The following is a 21743-nucleotide window of genomic DNA, read 5'->3' as shown; positions in this document are numbered from 1 at the left end:
ATGAAGCTAGGGTTAGGGTTAAGGCTGAGCAATGGAGTGAACATGAAACTACGGTTAAGGTTAGGGGTAGGGCTAAGGTTGAGCCAGGGTGTCAACATAGGACAAAAGGAAAATGTGGAGAGACATGGCAGATGACAGTGAGCAGGCCTCCTCTTGCTGAATTGTTGGTAATGACTTAGCTAACTTAATTCAATGCATTTACAGTCTTATTTGACTGGTTGTCATGTGTTGTCAATATATTCAAATAATTTACAGTCAAAGGTTAGTTTGTTCGAAATACTCATTTTATTGTCATTCATGTCCAGTATGAGGGGTGACAATTAAAACTTGCATCATGATTCCACCTAGTAGTGATTTTAAAGAACATGCGCCTCGTGTTCAATTCAGCATCATTTTATTCAATCTCAAACAATAAACAAACTGAATAATATGCCAATTGGACCAGCTGCAATTACCAAGACTGAAAAATATAATTAACCTTCATAAACATTCAACATACATTCAAGTAATGAATCTTTAAAGCAGCCAACGAGTAGTATTCATTATAAAGCAATGTGCCAAGTAAAGCCCCCCCAGCCTAACGACGCTGGGGCAATTGTGCGCCGCCCTATGGGACTCCTGATCACGGCCAGTTGTGATACAGCCTGGGATCGAACCCGGATCTGTAGTGATGCCTCTAGCACTGCGATGCAGAGCCTTAGTCCGCTGCGCCACTCGGGAGGCCCACAACCAGTAGTCTTAAGTATAGATTTATTTGGTTACAATATAGTTCTATCGCACAATCATGGAAAATCAAAGGGACGGTTTCCACCAACCACCAGCTACAGGATTATATGTGTCTATGAGTCTGGTCACTGCAGACTATTCTCATGTACTCTCCTCTTCCTCCTCCATCCCGAGCAGGCAGGTTCTTGCGATGGCGCCCGTCACGGCATAAGGGTCACAGTTTGCGGAGGGCCGGCGGTCTTCAAAGTATCCCTTCCCCTCCTGGGCCACCTGGCGTGGGATCCGGATGCTGGCCCCGCGGTTGGCCACACCAAAACAGAAGTCATGGATGCTGGAGGTTTCATGTAAGCCTGTGAGGCGTCTGATGTTGTCCTGGCCTCCGTGAGGGTCGTACACACATATGTGCTGGGCATGTCGCTTGCTCAGCTTCTCAATGGCCTGCTCAATATGTCTGTTAGAAGAGGGGAGAGTTTAGGTGTTGGACTAAATTTTGTAGTTACACAGCCTTACAGAACCTTACTTACAGTGACTGTAATAACATTATTGCATACTCACTGCAGCCCCCCTTCTTCCCTCATCTCCTTGGTGCTAACGTTGGTATGGCAGCCCGCCCCGTTCCAGTTCCCCTTCATTGGTTTGGGGTCCAGAGTGGCTACAACTCCAAAGTCCTCACACACACGGTGCAGCAAGAAACGTGCCATCCACAGGTGGTCTCCCATCTCTATCCCCGCACACAGACCCACCTGGAACTCAAACTGAGAGAGGGAGATAAAAGAAGGAGAGTTAGGAAATATTATATAGCAATCTGTAGAACCTTCCTGAAGCAAAAGGTAAATGTTTACCTGAGATGGCATGACCTCAGCATTGGTGCCACAGATTTTGACCCCAGAATAGAGACATGCCTTGTAGTGACACTCCATAATGTCCCTTCCATAGGCGTTGTCTGCACCAACCCCACAGTAGTATGGACCTGAGAGAGAGAGAAATAGAAAGAGAGAGAGTTAGATGAGATCAAAATCAAAAGGCCTATTTGATAACATTAGAACTTATATAGTATGACTTTTATAAATATAGAGATATATTTCATATACAGTGGGGAGAACAAGTATTTGATAGGGGTTGTACTCATCCTTCTTCTTCCTCCAAACACGGCGAGTGGAGTTTAGACCAAAAAGCTCTATTTTTGTCTCATCAGACCACATGACTTTCTCCCATTCCTCCTCTGTATCATCCAGATGGTCATTGGCAAACTTCAGACGGGCCTGGACATGCGCTGGCTTGAGCAGGGGGACCTTGCGTGCACTGCAGGATTTTAATCCATGACGGCGTAGTGTGTTACTAATGGTTTTCTTTGAGACTGTGGTCCCAGCTCTCTTCAGGTCATTGACCAGGTCCTGCCGTGTAGTTCTGGGCTGATCCCTCACCTTCCTCATGATCATTGATGCCCCACGAGGTGAGATCTTGCATGGAGCCCCAGACCGAGGGTGATTGACCGTCATCTTGAACTTCTTCCATTTTCTAATAATTGCGCCAACAGTTGTTGCCTTCTCACCAAGCTGCTTGCCTATTGTCCTGTAGCCCATCCCAGTCTTGTGCAGGTCTACAATTTTATCCCTGATGCCCTTACACAGCTCTCTGGTCTTGGCCATTGTGGAGAGGTTGGAGTCTGTTTGATTGAGTGTGTGGACAGGTGTCTTTTATACATGTAACGAGTTCAAACAGGTGCAGTTAATACAGGTAATGAGTGGAGAACAGGAGGGCTTCTTAAAGAAAAACTAACAGGTCTGTGAGAGCCGGAATTCTTACTGGTTGGTAGGTGATCAAATACTTATGTCATGCAATAAAATGCAAATTAATTACTTAAAAATCATACAATGTGATTTTCTGGAATTTTGTTTTAGATTCCGTCTCTCACAGTTGAAGTGTACCTATGATAAAAATTACAGACCTCTACATGCTTTGTAAGTAGGAAAACCTGCAAAATCGTCAGTGTATCAAATACTTATTCTCCCCACTGTATGTAGTGCTTTTCCAAGTGCTTAAGACCATTTATATTACGAAAGGACACATGGTAAAATATAGTAGGGTCAGTCACCTTGGGGTCCTGGGAATCCATTTTGGGGCCAGCCATAGGGGCGACCATCCATCCCCAGGAGAGTATACTCCTGCTCCATTCCAAACCAGGGGATATAGTGCTTCACTTCTTCCATCACTTTCTTACAACCTGACCGCAGGTTACTCTCTGTGCAGGAGGGAGAAGGTGTATATTGCAGGGTTAGTTTGACTGATGGGAATATGACAGTCAAAGCAGTCAATTAGATGGACAGCAGCTTCGATCATAGACCAAAACCAGTTGGTCTCTGTGTCTGTCAACTGAAGTAAGAAAGGTATGTCTTGCTATGTTTACAATTACCTGCAGGCAAGCGGTTGTACTTGAGGACCTCACACAAAACCAGTTTGTTGGATTCCAGTGTGAAAGGGTCCCTAAACATTGCCACTGGGATCAGGTACATGTCACTGTTGGATCCCTCGGCCTGGTAGGTGCTGGAGCCATCAAAGTTCCACTCTGGAATATCTGTCAATAGCAATACCAACATTAACATCATGGAATATAATGCACTGTCCTAGAGATACAGTGCCTTACAAAAGTATTCATCCCCCTTGGCGTTTTTCTTATTTTGTTGCATTACAACCTGTAATTTAAATGGATTTTTATTTGGATTTCAGGTAATGGACATACAGAAAATCGTCCAAATTGGTGAAGTGAAATGAAAAAAAAAAAAAAATTCCCCAAAAAATTGGGGTGAAAAAAAGGAAAAGGGGTGCATGCATATGTATTCACCCCCTTTGCTATGAAGCCCCTAAATAGGATCTGGTGCAACCAATTACCTTCAGAAGTCACATAATTAGTTAAATAAAGTCCACCTGGGTGCAATCTAATTGTCACATGATCTGTCACATGATCTCAGTATATATACACCTGTTCTGAAAGGCCCCAGAATCTGCAACACCACTAAGCAAGAGGCACCACCAATCAAACGGCATCATGAAGACCAAGGAGCTCTCCAAACAGGTCAGGGACAAAGTTGTGGAGAAGTACAGATCAGGGTAGGGTTATAAAAAAAGATCAGAAACTTTGAACATCCTACGGAGCACCATTAAATCCATTATTAAAAAATGGAAAGACCATGGCACCACAACAAACTTGCCAAGAGAGGGACGCCCACCAAAACTTAACAGACCAGGCAAGGAGGGCATTAATCAGATTAGCAACAAAGAGACCAAAGATAACCCTGGAGGAGCTGCAAAGCTCCACAGCGGAGATTGGAGTAGCTGTCCATAGGACCACTTTAAGCCGTACACTCCACAGAGCTGGGCTTTATGGAAGAGTGTCCAGAAAAAAAACCATTGCTAAAATAAATAAATAAGCAAACACGTTTGGTGTTCGCCAAAAGGCATGTGGGAGACTCCACAAACATATGGAAGAAGGTACTCTGGTCAGATGAGACTAAAATTGAGCTTTTCGGCCATCAAGGAAAACGCTATGTCTGGTACAAACCCAACACCTCTCATCACCCCGAGAACACCCTCCCCACAGTGAAGCATGGTGGTGGCAGCATCATGCTGTGGGGATGTTTTTCAATCTTAAAGGACTGGGAAACTGGTCAGAATTGAAGGAATGATGGATGGGGCTAAATACAGGGATATTCTTGAGGGAAACCTGTTTCAGTCTTACAGAGATTTGAGACTAGGACAGAGGTTCACCTTCCAGTAGGAAAATTACCCTAAGCATTCTGCTAAAGCAACACTTGAGTGGTTTAAGGGGAAACATTTAAATGTCTTGGAATGGCCTAGTCAAAGCCCAGAACTCAATCCAATTGAGAATCTGTGGTATGACTTAACGATTGCTGTACACCAGTGGAACCCATCCAACTTGAAGGAGCTGGAGCAGTTTTGCCTTGAAGAATGGGCAAAAGTCCCAATACCCCAAGAGACTTGCAACTGTAATTGCAGCAAAAGGTGGCTCTACAAAGTATTGACTTTGGGGGGGGGGGGTGAATAGTTATGCACGCTCAAGTTTACTGTTTTTTTGTCTTATTTCTTGCTTGTTTCACAATAAAAAATATTTTGCATTTTCAAAGTGGTAGGCATGTTGTGTAAATCAAATGATTCAAACCCCCCAAACATCTATTTTAATTCCAGGTTGTAAGGCAACAAAATAGGAAAAATGCCAAGGAGGTGAATACTTTCGCAAGCCACTGTACATATGGTCACTGTGGGGGGGACGTTGTCGATCCTTGTAAGAAGGAATCAGGAGGATAGAGTTATGGTGTCACGTTCCTGACCTGTTTTATGTTATTTTTGTATGTGTTTAGTTGGTCAGGGCGTGAGTTGGGGTGGGCATTCTATGTTTTGTGTTTCTATGTTTAGGTCACTTGTAATTAGCCTTATATGGTTCTCAATCAGAGACAGGTGTTTGACGTTTTCCTCTGATTGAGAACCATATATAGGTTGGCTGTTCACACTGTTTGTTTGTGGGTGATTGTCTTCCGTGTCTGTGTCTATGCACCACACGGGACTGTTTCGGTTTGTTTGTTTGTTCGTTCGTTTGTTGTAGTCTGTACCTGTTCGTGCGTTCTTCGTGTTACATGTAAGTTCTCAGAGTTCAGGTCTGTCTACGTTTTCGTTTTGTTATTTTGTAATAATTTCAAGTGTTCTTCGTGTTTCGTCTTCGTCTGTATATAAATCATTATGTATTCACAACCCGCTGCATTTTGGTCCTCCGATCCTTCTCTCCTCTCCTCGTCCGAGGAGGAGGAAGATCTAGACACCCGTTACATATGGTCAGATTTGCCAAATGAAGGGCAAGGGAGTGCTTGTATGTGTTTTGTATTTCAGTTTCCCTGCATTCAAAATTCAAAAGGCACTTGCACATCTGAGCTAACTTTGTTGAAGGTGCATGGTAACAATTGAATAACATTGAATAACAGAAACCTGCACTGCTCTTGCTAGTATCACTGTTCTTTATTAAGCTTTACTCATAGGCCTGAAGGCCTTCGTCAGAGCTTTTGTGAGTGTTCAGTGCATCGAATGTGTTACCAAATATAACAATGTGCATTTCAGAAATATTCTAATAAAGTATGTACATAAAACGTATTAAACATGTCTGTAAAACCAAAATGAGGCAATCGACCTATCAAGTACCTATCAAGTAAAAACGTCTGAGTAGGCTGAAGTGGTTTTAACTACAAGGCATTAGTTCATGTTCACATTTATGACATAACATTCATGGAAATTTCATCATTAAGACATTTTGGGAATAATGTCTGGAGGGTGTATTGCTCAGAGTATTATTTATAACCCCTCTGTCTGATATCTTGACTTTCTCTATGCCACAAAATCTAAATGTAGAAATGTCATGTTTTTGGTCATTAAAATGTACTGCAACAGGATAATCCCTGTCGTTTCTCCTGATTTAACTTTTATGTTCACTAATTCTCTGTGAGAACGACAGGTTGTTCCTATTTAACACAACCCACATGGACATTTAATCATGTAGATAACATGGGTGGAGGAGCACGTAATAATGTCATTTATTTGGAACCGTTTTCCTGCATGTGGGTGGCAGAAATATTCACACATCATCATATTGTTGCACTGTGCGCTGCCTCTGCATTTATAGCTACCATTCAGAAGAGGGCGTAAAAGAGCCTGGCTCATTTTCTTTTGTGGCTGGCAGTTGGCATAGACCAACTTGTCGCGTAAATTTCGACCTCTCCTAGATACAATAAGTGGTGAGTTCTTAAATTCAGCTGACAAAACTGGTTCCGAGGATTAAACATGCCAGTGTTTCTTGACAGCATCGCCCACTTTGCGGGAGCTCAAAGTATATGTGGTGGTGAACATTACTGACTGTTCATTAGCTCTGGAGCGGTGGTCACCAACCTTTTCTGAGTCAAAATGTATGCCGAGATCTACCGCTCTGATTTTTTATTAACATGATTTTAAAAATGTAAGCCTATGGAACATTAACCAATTAAAAACAGTACTGTAGCAATGATGTTTTTGCAGTAAGCTATAGGCCCAATACATTATCACGCATACTGGCTTTGCTTGAATTTACCTGCCAATGCGTTGTTGTTCGGGACATTTTGAGGTAGGCTATATGATCACACCGGTAATAGATCCATTGTTGTATTACTTGTGAGGCACAGCTGAGTGAGCATACGTTTAAATAATGTGCTTTTTATTTTACTTGGCTGATGGTGCCTGCATCTGATCGTCAGTCTCAGCGGAGGGAGAGAGCAGACTGAGGGTCCGTCTCTCAACATCCCTCCGCTCTCCCTTTCCTCCACTGACCAGAAAGGGACACCGTCTTCCAGCTAATGGCGAAACTCGAGTCTCACCGCATTATTTCTGCCTCGTGCACAAATTCATGTTGTTACTTCTATGAACAGAGAAAGTTAAATATAACTTGATATAAAAAAATACCCAAGCCGGTAATAATAACAACGCACGCCTATAGATACACTTTCCTACTCATTCATTACTGCTGCACTGCTTGTTGTAGTGCTGAGTGGAATAGAAAGAACGCGCATTTTATGGATAATAAAACTGTTGAATACAAAGTGTTGACAGTGCTGAGTAAGAACTTAAACATGAACCCACTCATAAAAACAGCAGCTCTTTGCTGTACTCGTTGACAGTCTCCCTTTAGTCATTGTTTTAAAAGTTTTGAAATCTCACAGTATCAATTTTGCCGTAGATTTATTTTATGCCTGCTACGTTACTGCAGACTCGGTCATCTGAGCAATCTGATTGGCCAGCGGTGGCGTAGTGCACTTGATTTCCTCTCCAGGCCCACCGGGAAGCAAGAGTTTGTACCTTCAGACACATGAAATGGCAACAGTTTGCCTACCCGGCGCGCAGGGCAGCTGTAGTGAGCTAGGGCTGCCATCCCCACGTGTGGGGAATGCTGGTGTACAGACTAGACATCTAATGTGAGCTAAATACAGTCTTCTGTTAATCCTGTTATTGGTGAGATCTTGTTTGTAAAGTCTATAGCGTAATTCACATATGATGGCAATGTTTGCACTATTCCTGCGACCACTGGGCTGCTTGGATAATTGCCTTGTTGTGATTTATGTAAATCAGGCAAAATGTACAGGCATGAATGGCACCTTTGCAGCAAAGGTAGTCATATTCAGGCTGTGATATAAGGTTGTTTAATGTGGCATGCTCCAGATTTGAGTTAATATCCCTTTGGAACACCAGTGTGGGATCAGTTTTCTAATAGGAACGTTAATTACTAAATTGAATCTCTGAATCGCTTCTTTGTATTTTTCATAGTCTAAAACGACCACAGCACCCCCCTTGTCTGCAGGTTTGATAACCAAAGATCAAATCAAAGTTTATTTGTCACGTGCCAGAATACAACAGGTGTAGACTTTACAGTGAAATGCTTACTTACAGGCTCTAACCAATAGTGCAAAAAGGGTATTAGGTGAACAATAGGTAAGTAAAGAAATAAAACAACAGTCAAAAGACAGGCTATATACAGTAGCGAGGCTACATACAGACACCGGTTAGTCAGGGTGATTGAGGTAGTATGTACATGTAGATATGGTTAAAGTGACTATGCATATATGATAAACAGAGAGTAGCAGTAGCGAAAAGAGGGGTTGGCGGGTTGCGGGACACAATGCAGATAGCCCGGTTAGCCAATGTGTGGGAGCACTGGTTGGTCGGCCCAATTGAGGTAGTATGTACATGAATGTATAGTTAAAGTGACTATGCATATATGATAAACAGAGAGTAGCAGCAGCAAAGATGAGTCTTTCATTAGTTAATTGAGTGCCTGTTCTTCTGTCCTAGTGAGGTTCTTCTGAATATGGTTTGTTTTTCTCGAATATACGGATATGGCTTCTTGTTCGACTAACCTACAATAGGTATTAATCGAGGAGTTGTTAACCATAGGACATAATTTACCTTTGGGCTTAAAATGAGTAATGGTTCTTTGTTGTCAGTTTCTCTGCATTAAAATCACTGGCAGTGCTGCCTCTGGATGTGCATTTCTAGTTTGCTTATGGCCCGATACAGCTTGTTGAGTGCGCTCTTAGTGCCAGTATTGGTTTGTAGTGGTTAATAGACAGCTATGAAAAATATAGATAAACTCTTGGTAAATAGTATTGTCTGCAGCTTATCATGAGGTATTCTAACTCAGGCGAGCAAAACCTCAAGACTTCCTTCACATTAGAGATTGCGGATTAGCTGTTAACAAAGAGACACACAACCCCCCTTTAACCTTACCCGCAGCTGCCGTTCGGTCTTGACGATGCATAGAAAAACCAGCTAGATGTATATTATCCATTTTCTTGTCAGCCATGACTTCGAGAAACATAGGATATTACAGTTCTTCAGGTCCCGTTGATAGAATAGACCAGACCACAGTGAAGCCCAAAACACTTGGCCCATATCACAGAACTTTACATAGTGGCATGCGAAAGTATTCACCACCTTGGCATTTTTCCTATTTTGTTGCCTTACAAAATTGAATAAAATAGATTTTTTGGGGGTTTGTTTCATTTGATTTACACAACATGCCTACCACCTTGAAGATGCATTTTTTTAAATTGTGAAACAAGCAAGAAATAAGACAAAAAAACTGAACTTGAGCATGCATAACTATTCACCCCCCCAAAGTCAATACTTTGTAGAGCCACCTTTTTCAGCAATTATAGCTGCAAGCCTCTTGGGGTATGTCTCTATAAGCTTTGCACATCTAGCCACTGGGATTTTTGCCCATTCTTCAAGGCAAAACTGCTCCAGCTCCTTCAAGTTGGATGGGTTCCACTGGTGTACAGCAATCTTTAAATCATACCACAAATTCTCAATTGGATTGAGTTCTGGGTTTTGACTAGGCTATTCCAAAACATTTAAATGTTTCTCCTTAAACCACTCGAGTGTTGCTTTAGCAGTATGCTTATTTAAGGTAATTGTCCTGCTGGAAGGTGAACCTCCATCCCAGTCCCAAATCTCTGTAAGATTGAAACAGGTTTCCATCAAGAATTTCCCTTTAGCGCCATCCATCATTCCTTCAATTCTGACCAGTTTCCCAGTCCCTGCCGATGAAAAACATCACCACAGCATGATGCTGCCACCACCATGCTTCACTGTGGGGATGGTGTTCTCGCGGTGATGAGAGGTGTTGGTTTTTCTCCAGACATAGCGTTTTCCTTGATGGCCGAAAAGTTCAATTTTAGTCTCATCTGACCAGAGTACCTTCTTCCATATGTTTGGGGAGTCTCCCACATGCCTTTTGGCAAACACCAAACGTGTTTGCTTATATTTTTCTTTTAGCAATGACTTTTTTCTGGACACTCTTCTGGAAAGCCCAGCTCTGTGGAGTGTACGGCTTAAAGTGGTCCTATGAACAGATACTCCAATCTCCGCTGTGGAGCTTTGCAGCTCCTTCAGGGTTATCTTTGGTCTCTTTGTTGCCTCTCTGATTATTGCCCTCCTTGCCTGGTCCATGAGTTTTGGTGGGCGGCCTTCTCTTGGCAAGTTTGTTGTAGTGCCATGTTCTTTCCCTTTTTTAATAATGGATTTAATGGTTCTCCGTAGGATGTTCAAAGTTTCTGATCTTTTTTTATAACCCAACCATGATCTGTACTTCTACACAACTTTGTCCCTGACCTGTTTGGAGAGCTCCTTGGTCTTCATGGTGCCGCTTGCTTGGTGGTGCCCCTTGCTTAGTGGTGCTGCAGACTCTGGGGCCATTCAGAACACATATACACATACTGAGATCATGTGACAGATCATGTGACACAGATTGCACACAGGTGGACTTTATTTAACTAATTATGTGACTTCTGAAGGTAATTGGTTGCACCATATCTTATTTAGGGGCTTCATAGCAAAGGGGGTGAATACATATGCACGCACCGCTTTTCCATTTTCCTTTTTTTTGTAATTTTTTGGGGAAAAAAGTAAACATTTTAATTTCACTTCACCAATTTAGACGATTTTCTGTATGTTCATTACATGAAATCTAAATAAAAATCTATTTAAATAACAGGTTGTAATGCAACAAAATAGGAAAAACGCCAAGGGAGATGAATACTTTTGCAAGGCACCGTACATATCCCAACCAGAAGCCATCGATATCTGCACTGAGCTAAAGGCTAGAGCTGGACATTAATCTTGAAGCTTTGAGGCAAGCAACTCTGAACCATGCATGAGAGCACGACTGTGTAATCTCGCTCTCCGTAACCGATGTGAGTAATGCCCCAGTTTACATTGTGACATATTTTGTTACGCCATAAGCCATCTTCACGGAGTCTTGTCCCACTACTGAATGGACAAGTGTAGTGTTTGTATTGCAAGATGGAGAAGAACCTGTCTCTCATCAGAGATCACATTTATTTTCGGAGATTGCAAAATATGACCTTTTCATTCAAGACAGGATAAGAAATATATTGTCTCAGGTGCTAATAAAACATGTTTTGTTAAGCAACTTTTTCCTCAAATTGTTTCTCTAACTTTATAGCATGTATATAGCTAGCTGAAAGCTGAAAGCTATGCTAGGTTGAAGATACCATTGTAGCTAGCGACCTCTACCTAATAATTATCATAAAAAAACAAATGTCATTACCATCACAATAAACTTAAATGGTAGGCAACATTCATATAATATAATTGGCTTAACAGACAGGAGGAATGGGTAATTGTTTACAAGTTGCTAGCTATCCCATAAAGCCATCACTGTAAACCGAATATTTTCATCTACTTCTGTTTGGTAACTTCCTGTTCTTTGACGGACTCTGGCTGAACTGAAGACGACGCAAAGTTTGAAGAATGTCAAAGTATGCAGCCTTCAACCGCAAGAAGGGGAGTTGCTTTTTCACTCCATTGTGGTCATCCCCATTGAAATGCATGATATCTGTCGCAACATGCTTATTTGTAATGTGAATGAGGTTTGAGACCTTTAAACAGGTTAACATTCACAAGGACGCAGGGCCAGACGGATTACCAGGACACGTACTCAGAGCATGCGCTGACCAGCTGGCAAGTGTCTTCACTGACATTTTCAACCTCTCCCTGACCCAGTCTGCAATACCTACATGTTTCAAGAAGACCACCATAGTCCCTATGCCCAAGAACGATAAGGTAACCTGTCTAAATGACTATTGCCTGTATCACTCACATCTGTAGCCATGAAATGCTTTGAAAGGCTGGCTATGGCTCACATCAACAGCATCATCCCAGAAACCCTGGACCCACTCCAATTTGCATACCATCCCAACAGAGCCACGAATGCAGCAATCTCTATTGCACTCCACACTGCCCTCTCCCACCTGGACAAGAGGAACACCTATGTGACAATGATGTTCAATGACTATAGCTCAGTGTTCAACACCATTGTGATCTCCAAGCTCATCACTAGGCTCAGGACCCTGGGACTGTACACCTCCCTCTGCAACTGGATTTTGGACTTCCTGATGGGCCACCCCAAGTGGTGAGGGGCAACAACACAGCCACCACGCTGACACTCAACACGGGGGCCCCTCAGGGGTGCGTGCTTAGTCCCCTCCTGTACTCCCTGTTCCCCCATGACTGCAACACCATCAAGTTTGCTGATGACACGACAGTGGTAGGCCTAATCACCGACGATGAGGAGACAGCCTATAGGGAGGAGGTCAGTGAACTGGCATTGTGGTGCCAGGACACCAACTCTCCTTCAACATGATGAAGACAAAGGAACTGATCGTGGACTACAAGCAACAAAGGGCCGAGTATGCCCCCCATCCACATCGACAGGGCTGTAGTGGAGGGGGTCGTGAGCTTCAAGTTCCTCGGTGTCCACATCACTAAGGAATTATGATTGTCCATACACACCAACACAGTTGTGAAGAACGCACAACAAAGCCTCTTCCCCCTCAAGAGGCTGAAAAGATTTGGCATGGGCCCTCAGATCCTCAAAAGGTTCTAAGCTGCATCATTGAGTGCATCTTGAATGGCTGCATCACCGCTTGGTATAGCAATTGCTTGGCATCCGACCTCAAGGTGCTACAGCGTGTAGTGTGTAAGGCCCAATACATCACAGGGGCCGAGCTCCCTGCCATCCAGGACCTATACTATATATACAAAAGTATGTGGACACGCCTTCAAATTAGTGGATTTGGCTATTTCAGCCACACCCTTTGCCGACAGGTGTATACAATTGAGCACACAGCCATGCAATCTACAAAGACAAACATTGGCAGTAGAATGACCTTACTGAAGAGCTCATTGACTTTCAATGGTGCTCCTTTATAGGATGCCATCTTTCCAAGAAGTCAGTTTGTCAAATTTCTGCCCTGCTAGAGCTTCCCCGGTCAACTGTAAGTGCTGTTATTGTGAAGTGGAAACGTCTAGGAGCAACAACGGCTCAACCGTGAAGTGGTAGGTCACACAAGCTCACAGAACGGGACCGCTGAGTGCTGAAGCACGTAACACGTAAAAATTGCCTGTCCTCGTTTCCAACACTCACTACCGAGTTCCAAACTGTCTTTGGAAGCAACGTCAGCAGAAGAACTGTTCGTTGGGAGCTTCATGAAATGGGTTTCCATGGCCGAGCAGACGCACAGAAGCCTAAGATCACCATGCGTAATTGGACTCTGGAGCAGTGGAAACCCATTCTCTGGAGTGATGAATCGGACAACGGACAAATCTGGGTTTGGCGGCTGCAGGAGAACACTACCTGCCTGAATGCATACTGCCAACTGTAAAGTTTGGTGGAGGAGGAATAATGGTCTGGGGCTGTTTTTCATGGTTCGGGCTAGTTGCAGTAAAGGGAAATCTTAATGCTACAGCATACAATGATATTCTAGATGATTTTGTGCTTCCAACTTTGTGGAAACAGTTTGGGGAAGGTCCTTTCCTGTTTCAGCATGACAATGCCCCCGTGCACAGAGGTCCATACAGAAATAGTTTGTTGAGATTGGTGTGGAAGAACTTGACTGGCCTGTACAGAGCCTTGACCCGAACACCTTTGGGATGAATTGGAATGCCGACTGTGAGCTTGGCCTACTTGCCCAACATCAGTGCCTGACCTAACTAATGCTCTCATGGCTGAATGGAAGCAAGTCCCTGCAGCAATGTTCCAACATATAGTGGAAAACCTTCCCAGAAGAGTGGAGGCTGTTATAGCAGTAAAAGGGGAACCAACTCCATATTATTGCCAATGATTTTGGATTGAGATGTGCGATGAGCAGGTGTCCATTTACTTTTGGCCATGTACTGTATATACCAGGCTATGTCAGAGGAAGGCCTTAAAAATGGTCAATAGCTACCCGGACTATCTGCATTGATGCTTTTTACAATCTTTTGACTAGTCACATACTGTACGGTGTTGCTACTGTTTATTATCTATCCTGTTGCCTATTAACTTTATCCCTACCTATATATACATTGCCAGCAGCATACCACCCTGCATCCCACTGCTGGATTTCTTCTAAAGCTAAGCAGGGTTGGTCCTGGATGGGAGACCAGATGCTACTGGAAGTGGTGTTGGAGGGCCAGTAGGAGGCCCCATTTCCTCTGGTCTAAAAAAATATCCCAAATCCCCAGGGTAGTGATTGGGGACATTGTCCTGTGTGGGGTGCTGTCTTTTGGATGGGACGTTAAACGGGTGTCCTGACTCTCTGTGGTCACTAAAGATCCCATGGCACTTATTGTAAGAGTAGGGGTGTTAAACCTGGTGTCCTGGCTAATTTCCAATCTGGCCTTCATACTGTCACGTTCATCTAATCATCCCCAGTGTTGGCTCATTCATCCCCTGTCACTATTCCCCAGGTTGTTGCTGTAAATGAGAATGTCTTCTCAGTCAACTTACCTGGTAAAATAAGGGATAAATGAATACAAATATCTAACTCAATTACCTTGTACCCCTGCACGTTGACTTGGTACGTACCCTGTTTATATAGCCAAGTTATCTATACTCATTGTGTATTTATCGCTCTTGTTATTATTTTGACAAATACATTTGCTTTAATGTGTTACCCTCTATTCCCTGGGGCTCTCTGTCCAGGGTGCGAGTCTTGTTCCTCAGCCCCTCCCCGGAGCCATCGATCCAGATGTAGGTGACCTGACACAGGTCCCCCTGAGGAAGGGACATGTAGTGCTGATGGATGGCCTTGTTTAGACGAGAGCTGACTGACACAGATGCCATGGCTAAGTGTAGAGTCTGAGGGGGTCAAAAAAACAGAGAAACAGACACTCGAGAACACATGCTGTATAGTGACACATAGTGTTGAACAAGATCATGTTGAACAAGATCATGATTTGTTTTGCTGTTCATGTACCATTCCATTCACTTGTCCTCATGAACACATTCCTATTTTACAAAATGTATTTTCATTCCAATCCTTTAGTTTGACAAATGCTTTGATCCACCCAAAGCCTGATGGATTTCTGATACTTTCAGCAACATTTCAACCATACAGGGTCTGAAACAGCAGTGGCTAAACAACAGTCTCAGTAAGACTATAGGTCACATTTCCAAACAAACCACTAAAGCCAAAGGGGGGGATAATCAGTGGCAAAATCAAACAAGGAAAAGCCTAAATGCAATCTGAAGTAATCTGAATGCCATGATGGATAGACATACCAGAACAGTACAAAAGGTAAAGGCATAAAAAATGAAAATGTTTTATTAGGACAATAATGTTTTGTCAATGGGTCTTCATCAAAAGTCACTTTAACAAATCATTTGAGAGCACACAACCGTATTTGTGGGTTTTATTTTTCTTACATTGAACTATTTGCTCTACCTGACACCTGGTAAGTTTCACTGGATGTGCACACATTTAGACCTGGCCAGAAGATAGTTGTATTTTGTTTATTTGAAAATAGCAACTTTTTATATGCTAGAGGTAGTCGAATATAGTTTATATAGAATTTAAACTAAAAGGCAACTATTTCATTTGATATTAAAATACAGGTCTCAGAAAAACAAATAATATTTTTAAGTATTTTGTATGCCTCTCAGAAAACTAAAGAAAATTTGAAGGTATGTGAATATATGCAAGTTATTTGAAAAGAAACAAATATTTATTTGATGGCTGCCAACTATTTGATGAAGAACCAAAACCGACAACAGTTTGTTGAATTAGTCTAAATATACGATCAAAGGCACATGGTTTGGAGGGCTCTTAGATATGAATCTTAATATAGCCTATAGCTGTCACGTGTGCTCCGTCTCCGGCCTCTAGGTCAGCAGGCTGCTCGTTATGGCACACACCTGTAACCATCGTTACGCGCATCAGCGCTTTATGACACTCACCTGGACTCCATCACCTCCTTGATTACCTGCCCTATATCAACTCAGCAAAAAAAGAAACGTCCCTTTTTCAGGACCCTGTCTTTCAAAGATAATCTGTAAAAATCCAACTAACTTCACAGATCTTCATTGTAAAGGGTTTAAACGCTGTTTCCCATGCTTATTCAATGAACCATAAACAATTAATGAACATGCACCTGTGGAACGGTCATTAAGACACTAACAGCTTACAGACAGTAGGCAATTAAGGTCACAGTTATGAAAACTTAGAACACTAAAGAGGCCTTTTAACTGACTCTAAAAAACACCAAAAGAAAGATACCCAGGGTACCTGCTCATCTGCATGAATGTGCCTTAGGCATGCTGAAAGGAGGCATGAGGACTGCAGATGTGGCAAGGGCAATAAATTGCAATGTCCGTACTGTGAGCCACCTAAGACAGCGCTACAGGGAGACAGGACGGACAGCTGATTATCCTCGCAGTGGCAGACCATGTGTAACAACACCTGCACAGGATCGGTACATCTGAACATCACACCTGCAGGACAGGTACAGGATGGCAACAACAACTGCCCGAGTTACACCAGGAACACACAATGCCTCCATCAGTGCTTAGACTGTCCACAATAGGCTGAGAGAGGCTGGACTGAGGGCTTGTAGGCCTGTTGTAAGGCAGGTCCTCAACAGACATCACCGGCAACAACGTCGCCTATGGGCACAAACCCACCGTCGCTAGACCAGACAGGACTGGCAAAAAGTGCTCTTCACTGGCGAGTTGCGGTTTTGTCTCACCAGGGGGGATGGTCGGATTCGCCTTTATCGTCGAAGGAATGAGCGTTACACCAAGGCCTGTACTCTGGAGCGGGATCGATTTGGAGGTGGAGGGTCCGTCATGGTCTGGGGCGGTGTGTCACAGCATCATCGGACTGAGCTTGTTGTCATTGCAGGCAATCTCAACTCTGTGCGTTACAGGGAAGACATCCTCCTCCCTCATATGGTACCCTTCCTGCAGGTTCATCCTGACATGACCCTTCAGCATGACAATGCCACCAGCCATACTGCTCGTTCTGTACGTGATTTCCTGCAAGTCAGGTATGTCAGTGTTCTGCCATGGCCAGCAAAGAGCCCGGATCTCAATCCCATTGAGCACGTCTGGGACCTGTCAGATCGGAGGATGAGGGCTAGGGCCATTCCCTCCAGAAATGTCCGGGAACTTGCAGATGCCTTGGTGGAAGAGTAGGGTAACGTCTCACAGCAAGAATTGGAAAATCTGGTGCAGTCCATGAGGAGGAGATGCACTGCAGTACTTAATGCAGTTGGTGGCCACACCAGATACTGATTGTTACTTTTTGATTTTGACCCTCCCTTGTTCAGGGACACATTATTCAATTTCTGTTAGTGACATGTCTGTGGAACTTGTTCAGTTTATGTATGTTGTTGAATCTTGTTATGTTCATACAAATATTTACACATGATAAGTTTGCTGAAGAAAAAAAAACGCAGTTGACAGTGAGAGGACGTTTCTTTTTATGAGTTTGTCACTTCCTTTTGTTCCTTCCCCAGACGTCATTGTTTCTGTTTCTTGTCTGTGCGCTGTTCACGTTTCTTGTTTTGTATTATGTTTTTATTTATTATTAAATTATTCACTCCCTGAACTTGCTTCCTGACTCCCAGCGCATACATTAGAGTGATGCCTCACCAAAGGGAAGCATCAGGGAGTGTTTTTTGTTTTTGTTTTGGAGGTGATGTCGGGTTCGGGTGTCAGAACCGAAGCTATTTGGGAGGTCTCAGCCGGTTTGTCGGATTCCCATGCATCGGCGGGTTCGAGGGGCTCCCCTGCCTCAGCGGGATCGATTGGCTCCCATGCCTCAGCTGGCTCGACAGGCTCCCATGTCTCAGCAGGGTGAACAGGTTCCCGTGCCTCGATGGAGGCAACCAGGGAGGTCTCATCAGGCTCTCACACATCAGCCGGTTCATCAGGTTTCTGTGCCTTAGCAGAGACGACTGGTCCGCTCCTGATCCTTGGGATCGTCCCTGTTGTTGGCGTCCTGCGGCTGGAGCCGAACGCACCGGGGAGGGGGTACTGTCACGTATGCTCTACGGCCTCTAGGTCGCCATGCTCCCGCGCCTCAGCTGGATCGACAGGTGCCTGCGCCTTGGCAGAGGTGACCGGTCCGCTCCTGATCCCCGGGATCGTCATCTTGGTCGGCATCCTGCGGCTGGTGCCGCGCGTCGGGGAGGGGGTACTGTCACGTGTGCTCCCTCTCCGGGCTCTAGGTCACCAAGCTGCCCGTTATGGCACACACTTGTCACCATCGTTACACGCATCAGCGCATTATGACACTCACCTGGTCTCCATCACCTCCTTGATTACCTGCCCTATATGTGCCACTCCCTTTGGTTCCTTGCTCAGGCATCATTGTTTCTGTTTCTTGAACATCAAGTTCTTATGGAGTTATTACAGTCACTATTCCTCTTGTGTACAGTAGTTAAACTCTCAGCTCATTCCTATGTATTTAAAATACAATTACCAAAGTATTATGTAACACGCTACTACAATGTTGCTCCAAAAGTAGTTACAGTTTTATTACACAGGCACAAGAACAGTTTCATGTTAAGTGTTACTGAGAATGCTAACAGTAACAAAATATGGCTATTAAGTGTTGAAAGGAAATTAAATATCCCAAAACTGCCTTCAAGTATAGCCAAGGTAGCTGGAAAATCATGTTTGTATTCTGAGTAAACTATCCCGTTAAAGATGATATTGTGTGTTTGAAACAGATGGCCAAAGTTTTTTATAAGCATCCATCTTGCTGTTTGCAATGTTTGTTTACTTTTACTTCACTACATTCCTAAAGAAAATAATGTACACTTCACTCCATACATTTTCTCTGACACCTAAAAGTACTTGTTACATTTTGAAGGCTTTAGCAGGACAGGAAAATGGTCCAATTGACACACTTATCAAGAGTACATCCCTGGTCATCCCTACTGCCTCTGATCTGGCGGTCTCACTAAACAAAATTGCTTCATTTGTAAATGATGTTTCAGTGTTGGAGTGTTCCCCTGGCTATGCGTAAATTTGAAAAACAAGCAAATGGTGCTGTCTGGTTTGCTTATTATAAGGAATTTGAAATGATTTAGACTTAAACATGCACTATGCAGAAATCGCTCTGCCTGGTTGCTAAAACTCTAATAGTTTGCCTAATTTCAGTTTGTGGCAAAACAAGCAGTCATTGTGTATTGAATCATTGTACCATTTTAACCGCTGTGAAATATATTTTCTATAACCAAAAATATTGTACATTCAGCTGTTTGAAGCTGTACAAAACCGAAAGTAAAAAACTAAACTAGAGCCTGTAGGATCTGCCTTGTTGATAGTGTTGTTAAAAAGGCAGAATAGTGCTTTATTATGGACAGCCTTCTCCCAATTTTAGCTACTGTTGTATCAACATGTTTTGACCATGACAGTTTACAATCCAGGGTTACTCACAAGCAGTTAAGTCACCTCAACTTGCTCAATTTCCACATTATTTATTACAAGATTTAGTTGAGGTTTTGGGTTTAGTGAATGATTTGTCAAAAATACAATTGCTTTTAGTTTTTGAAATATTTAGGACAAATTTATTCCTTGCCACCCATTGTGAAACTAACTGCAGTATGTCGTAGGAGTTTCACTTTCTATGACATCATCTGTACTTCCAAAGTTATTATGGAGAAACATCTGTACTTACTGTTTTATGGGTGAAGTAAGGAGAGTTGATTATACTGAAGCAGTGCTCTGGTCTCTCTTCCTCTCTTTTCCTCTCAGCCTTAGATCATCCAAGTCGACTGAGACAGTTAAACCGGTTTAGGGTTTTTCACAGGTTATGTAAATGAGCTTGTTGTGACGTAGTCTCATCACTGACATCTGACCTATCAATCAACCAGTTTACCTTTGAAGCTCAGTGTCTTTCCTAGAAATAATGACATGTTGTTAAACTTGTCTCTAAAAAGGTTTCTTTAATCTACATCAGGCTTTGACTAGTTTATTTAACCATGATTCAATTTTGTAAGCCTTGTAATGTAAATATAGTGTCTTGTGATCAGTGGTGGAAAAAGTACTAAATTGTCGTACTTGAGTAAAGATACCTTAATAGAAAATGACTCAAGTAAAATTGAAAGTCACCCAGTAAAATAATACTTGAGTAAAAGTCTAAAAGTATTTGGTTTTAAATATACGTAAGTATCAAAAGTAAATGGAATTGCTCAAATGTACTTAAGTATCGAAAGTAAAAATCTTTTCAAATGTCTTATATTAAGCAAAACAGATAGCACAATTTTCTTGTTTTTTTAATTGACGGATAGCCAGGGGCACACTCCAACACTCAGACATCATTTACAAACAAAGCATTTGTGTTTAGTGAGTCCGCCAGATCAGAGGTAGTAGGGATGAGCAGGGATGTTATCTTTAAGTAACAATTTTCCTGTCAATGTAACGAGTACTTTTGGGTGTCAGGGAAAATGTACAGAGTAAAAAGTACATTATTTTCTTTAGGAATATAGTGAAGTAAAAGTTGCCATCACTGCTTGTGATGTAAATATACTGTCCAGTGTCACAATCTGTGCAAAAAAGGGCTTAAAACATTCATAAGCACTGACCCACTCAAATTTCACAATGTGATTCTATGTGCAAAACTTAAATTCAGTTTCAATTCTTGAGATTATACATTGTTAATCACTAAATGAACATGAAAACCCCTTATAAAACATACAACCAGATTTAGACAAACATTGACATTGGACCAGTACAACTGAGGCAGCCAAAATCTTCCCTCCCACGAGAAATAAACATGAGCACCCACCTGTGCCATCATAGGCAGGCCATCTGCTGAGAGAGGACTACGGCTGTTTGTTGATCCAGGCCTTGTATGCAGCTCAGTGCACAGGAGCACACAATTACACAACACGGGCCAGTAGGGAGGAGGATGGCTCCTTATTAAACGCACCTACTTTCCACTAGGCTGGCTTTTCTAATACGGACGCAGTTTTCTAATGACACTGACTACTGTTCTGACATTGGGGGCTGGCCAAAGGACAGTAGGGGTGGGTATTTCAGAGTCTGTTTCCATGCTGATGAGGCACAATGCCCAACGCACATGTATGCTGACAGAGTCAACAACTACTGAAGGGAGAGATCAGGTGTCTCTTGTGTATAATCAGATAATATTCCAGGCATAATGAGACTGGGAGAGACACTATGTAAGCCTAAACTGCAGGAATCATCGTTTGAAAGGTAAGTATGAAGCAACTGAATTCAAACATCTTATTTTATAAGAAAAGCATGCCGAAAAAATGCAATGTTTCACACAAAGGAATGCTGTTTTGCAAGCCATTCCACTGATTCCGCCCCAGTCATTACCATGAGCCCACAAACCTGGTGTGGTTCATTGTGGTTGTTTTTTCAGTTTTATTTGATTAAAGCCACATCCACAGTAGACACACATGGTGGTCTTTACTGTACATTAGTGTGAACATGGCCTAACAAACATTTCTTCATTTTCTCTGAGACACAGGAGGTTGGTGGCATCTAATTGGGGAGAACGGGCTCATGGTAATGACTGGAGTGGTATTAGTGGAATGGTATCAAATACATTCCATTTGCTCTGTTCCGGCCATTATTATGAGCCGTTTTCCCCTCAGCTGCCACCTGTGCT

General features: G+C 42.8%; 1 protein-coding gene across 2 annotated transcripts; it reads right to left on the bottom strand.

The window, feature by feature from the left end:
• Window positions 1-262: 262 nt before the first annotated feature.
• On the bottom strand, window positions 263-21268 carry LOC139543962 (glutamine synthetase-like). Of its 2 annotated transcripts, none has more exons than XM_071350565.1 (7): window positions 20892-21268; window positions 14770-14953; window positions 3140-3301; window positions 2822-2968; window positions 1569-1696; window positions 1282-1481; window positions 263-1177 (listed from the first exon to the last, which is right to left on the bottom strand). In XM_071350565.1, exons 1-7 carry the CDS (start codon window positions 20901-20903, stop codon window positions 868-870), a joined length of 1143 nt encoding a protein of 380 aa, XP_071206666.1. In that variant the 5' UTR covers window positions 20904-21268; the 3' UTR covers window positions 263-867. The 2 variants fall into 2 exon arrangements, with proteins under 2 accessions (XP_071206666.1, XP_071206667.1); XM_071350566.1 differs by lacking the exon at window positions 20892-21268 and adding an exon at window positions 19782-20264.
• Window positions 21269-21743: the final 475 nt, after the last annotated feature.

Source organism: Salvelinus alpinus, chromosome 18, assembly GCF_045679555.1.
Source record: "Salvelinus alpinus chromosome 18, SLU_Salpinus.1, whole genome shotgun sequence".
Taxonomy (NCBI): Eukaryota; Metazoa; Chordata; class Actinopteri; order Salmoniformes; family Salmonidae; genus Salvelinus; species Salvelinus alpinus.
Note: the sequence above shows the minus strand (reverse complement) of the source record. Positions and strands in the feature narration are given on the sequence as shown.

Excerpts from the sequence above, each read along its gene's own strand:
- LOC139543962 (XM_071350565.1), bottom strand. Across the intron at positions 3,302-14,769 it reads AGAGCCCCAGGGAATAGAGG|ATATTCCAGAGTGGAACTTT; the intron begins GTAACACATTAA and ends TGCTATTGACAG. Across the intron at positions 1,697-2,821 it reads TGGATTCCCAGGACCCCAAG|GTCCATACTACTGTGGGGTT; the intron begins GTGACTGACCCT and ends TCTCTCTCTCAG.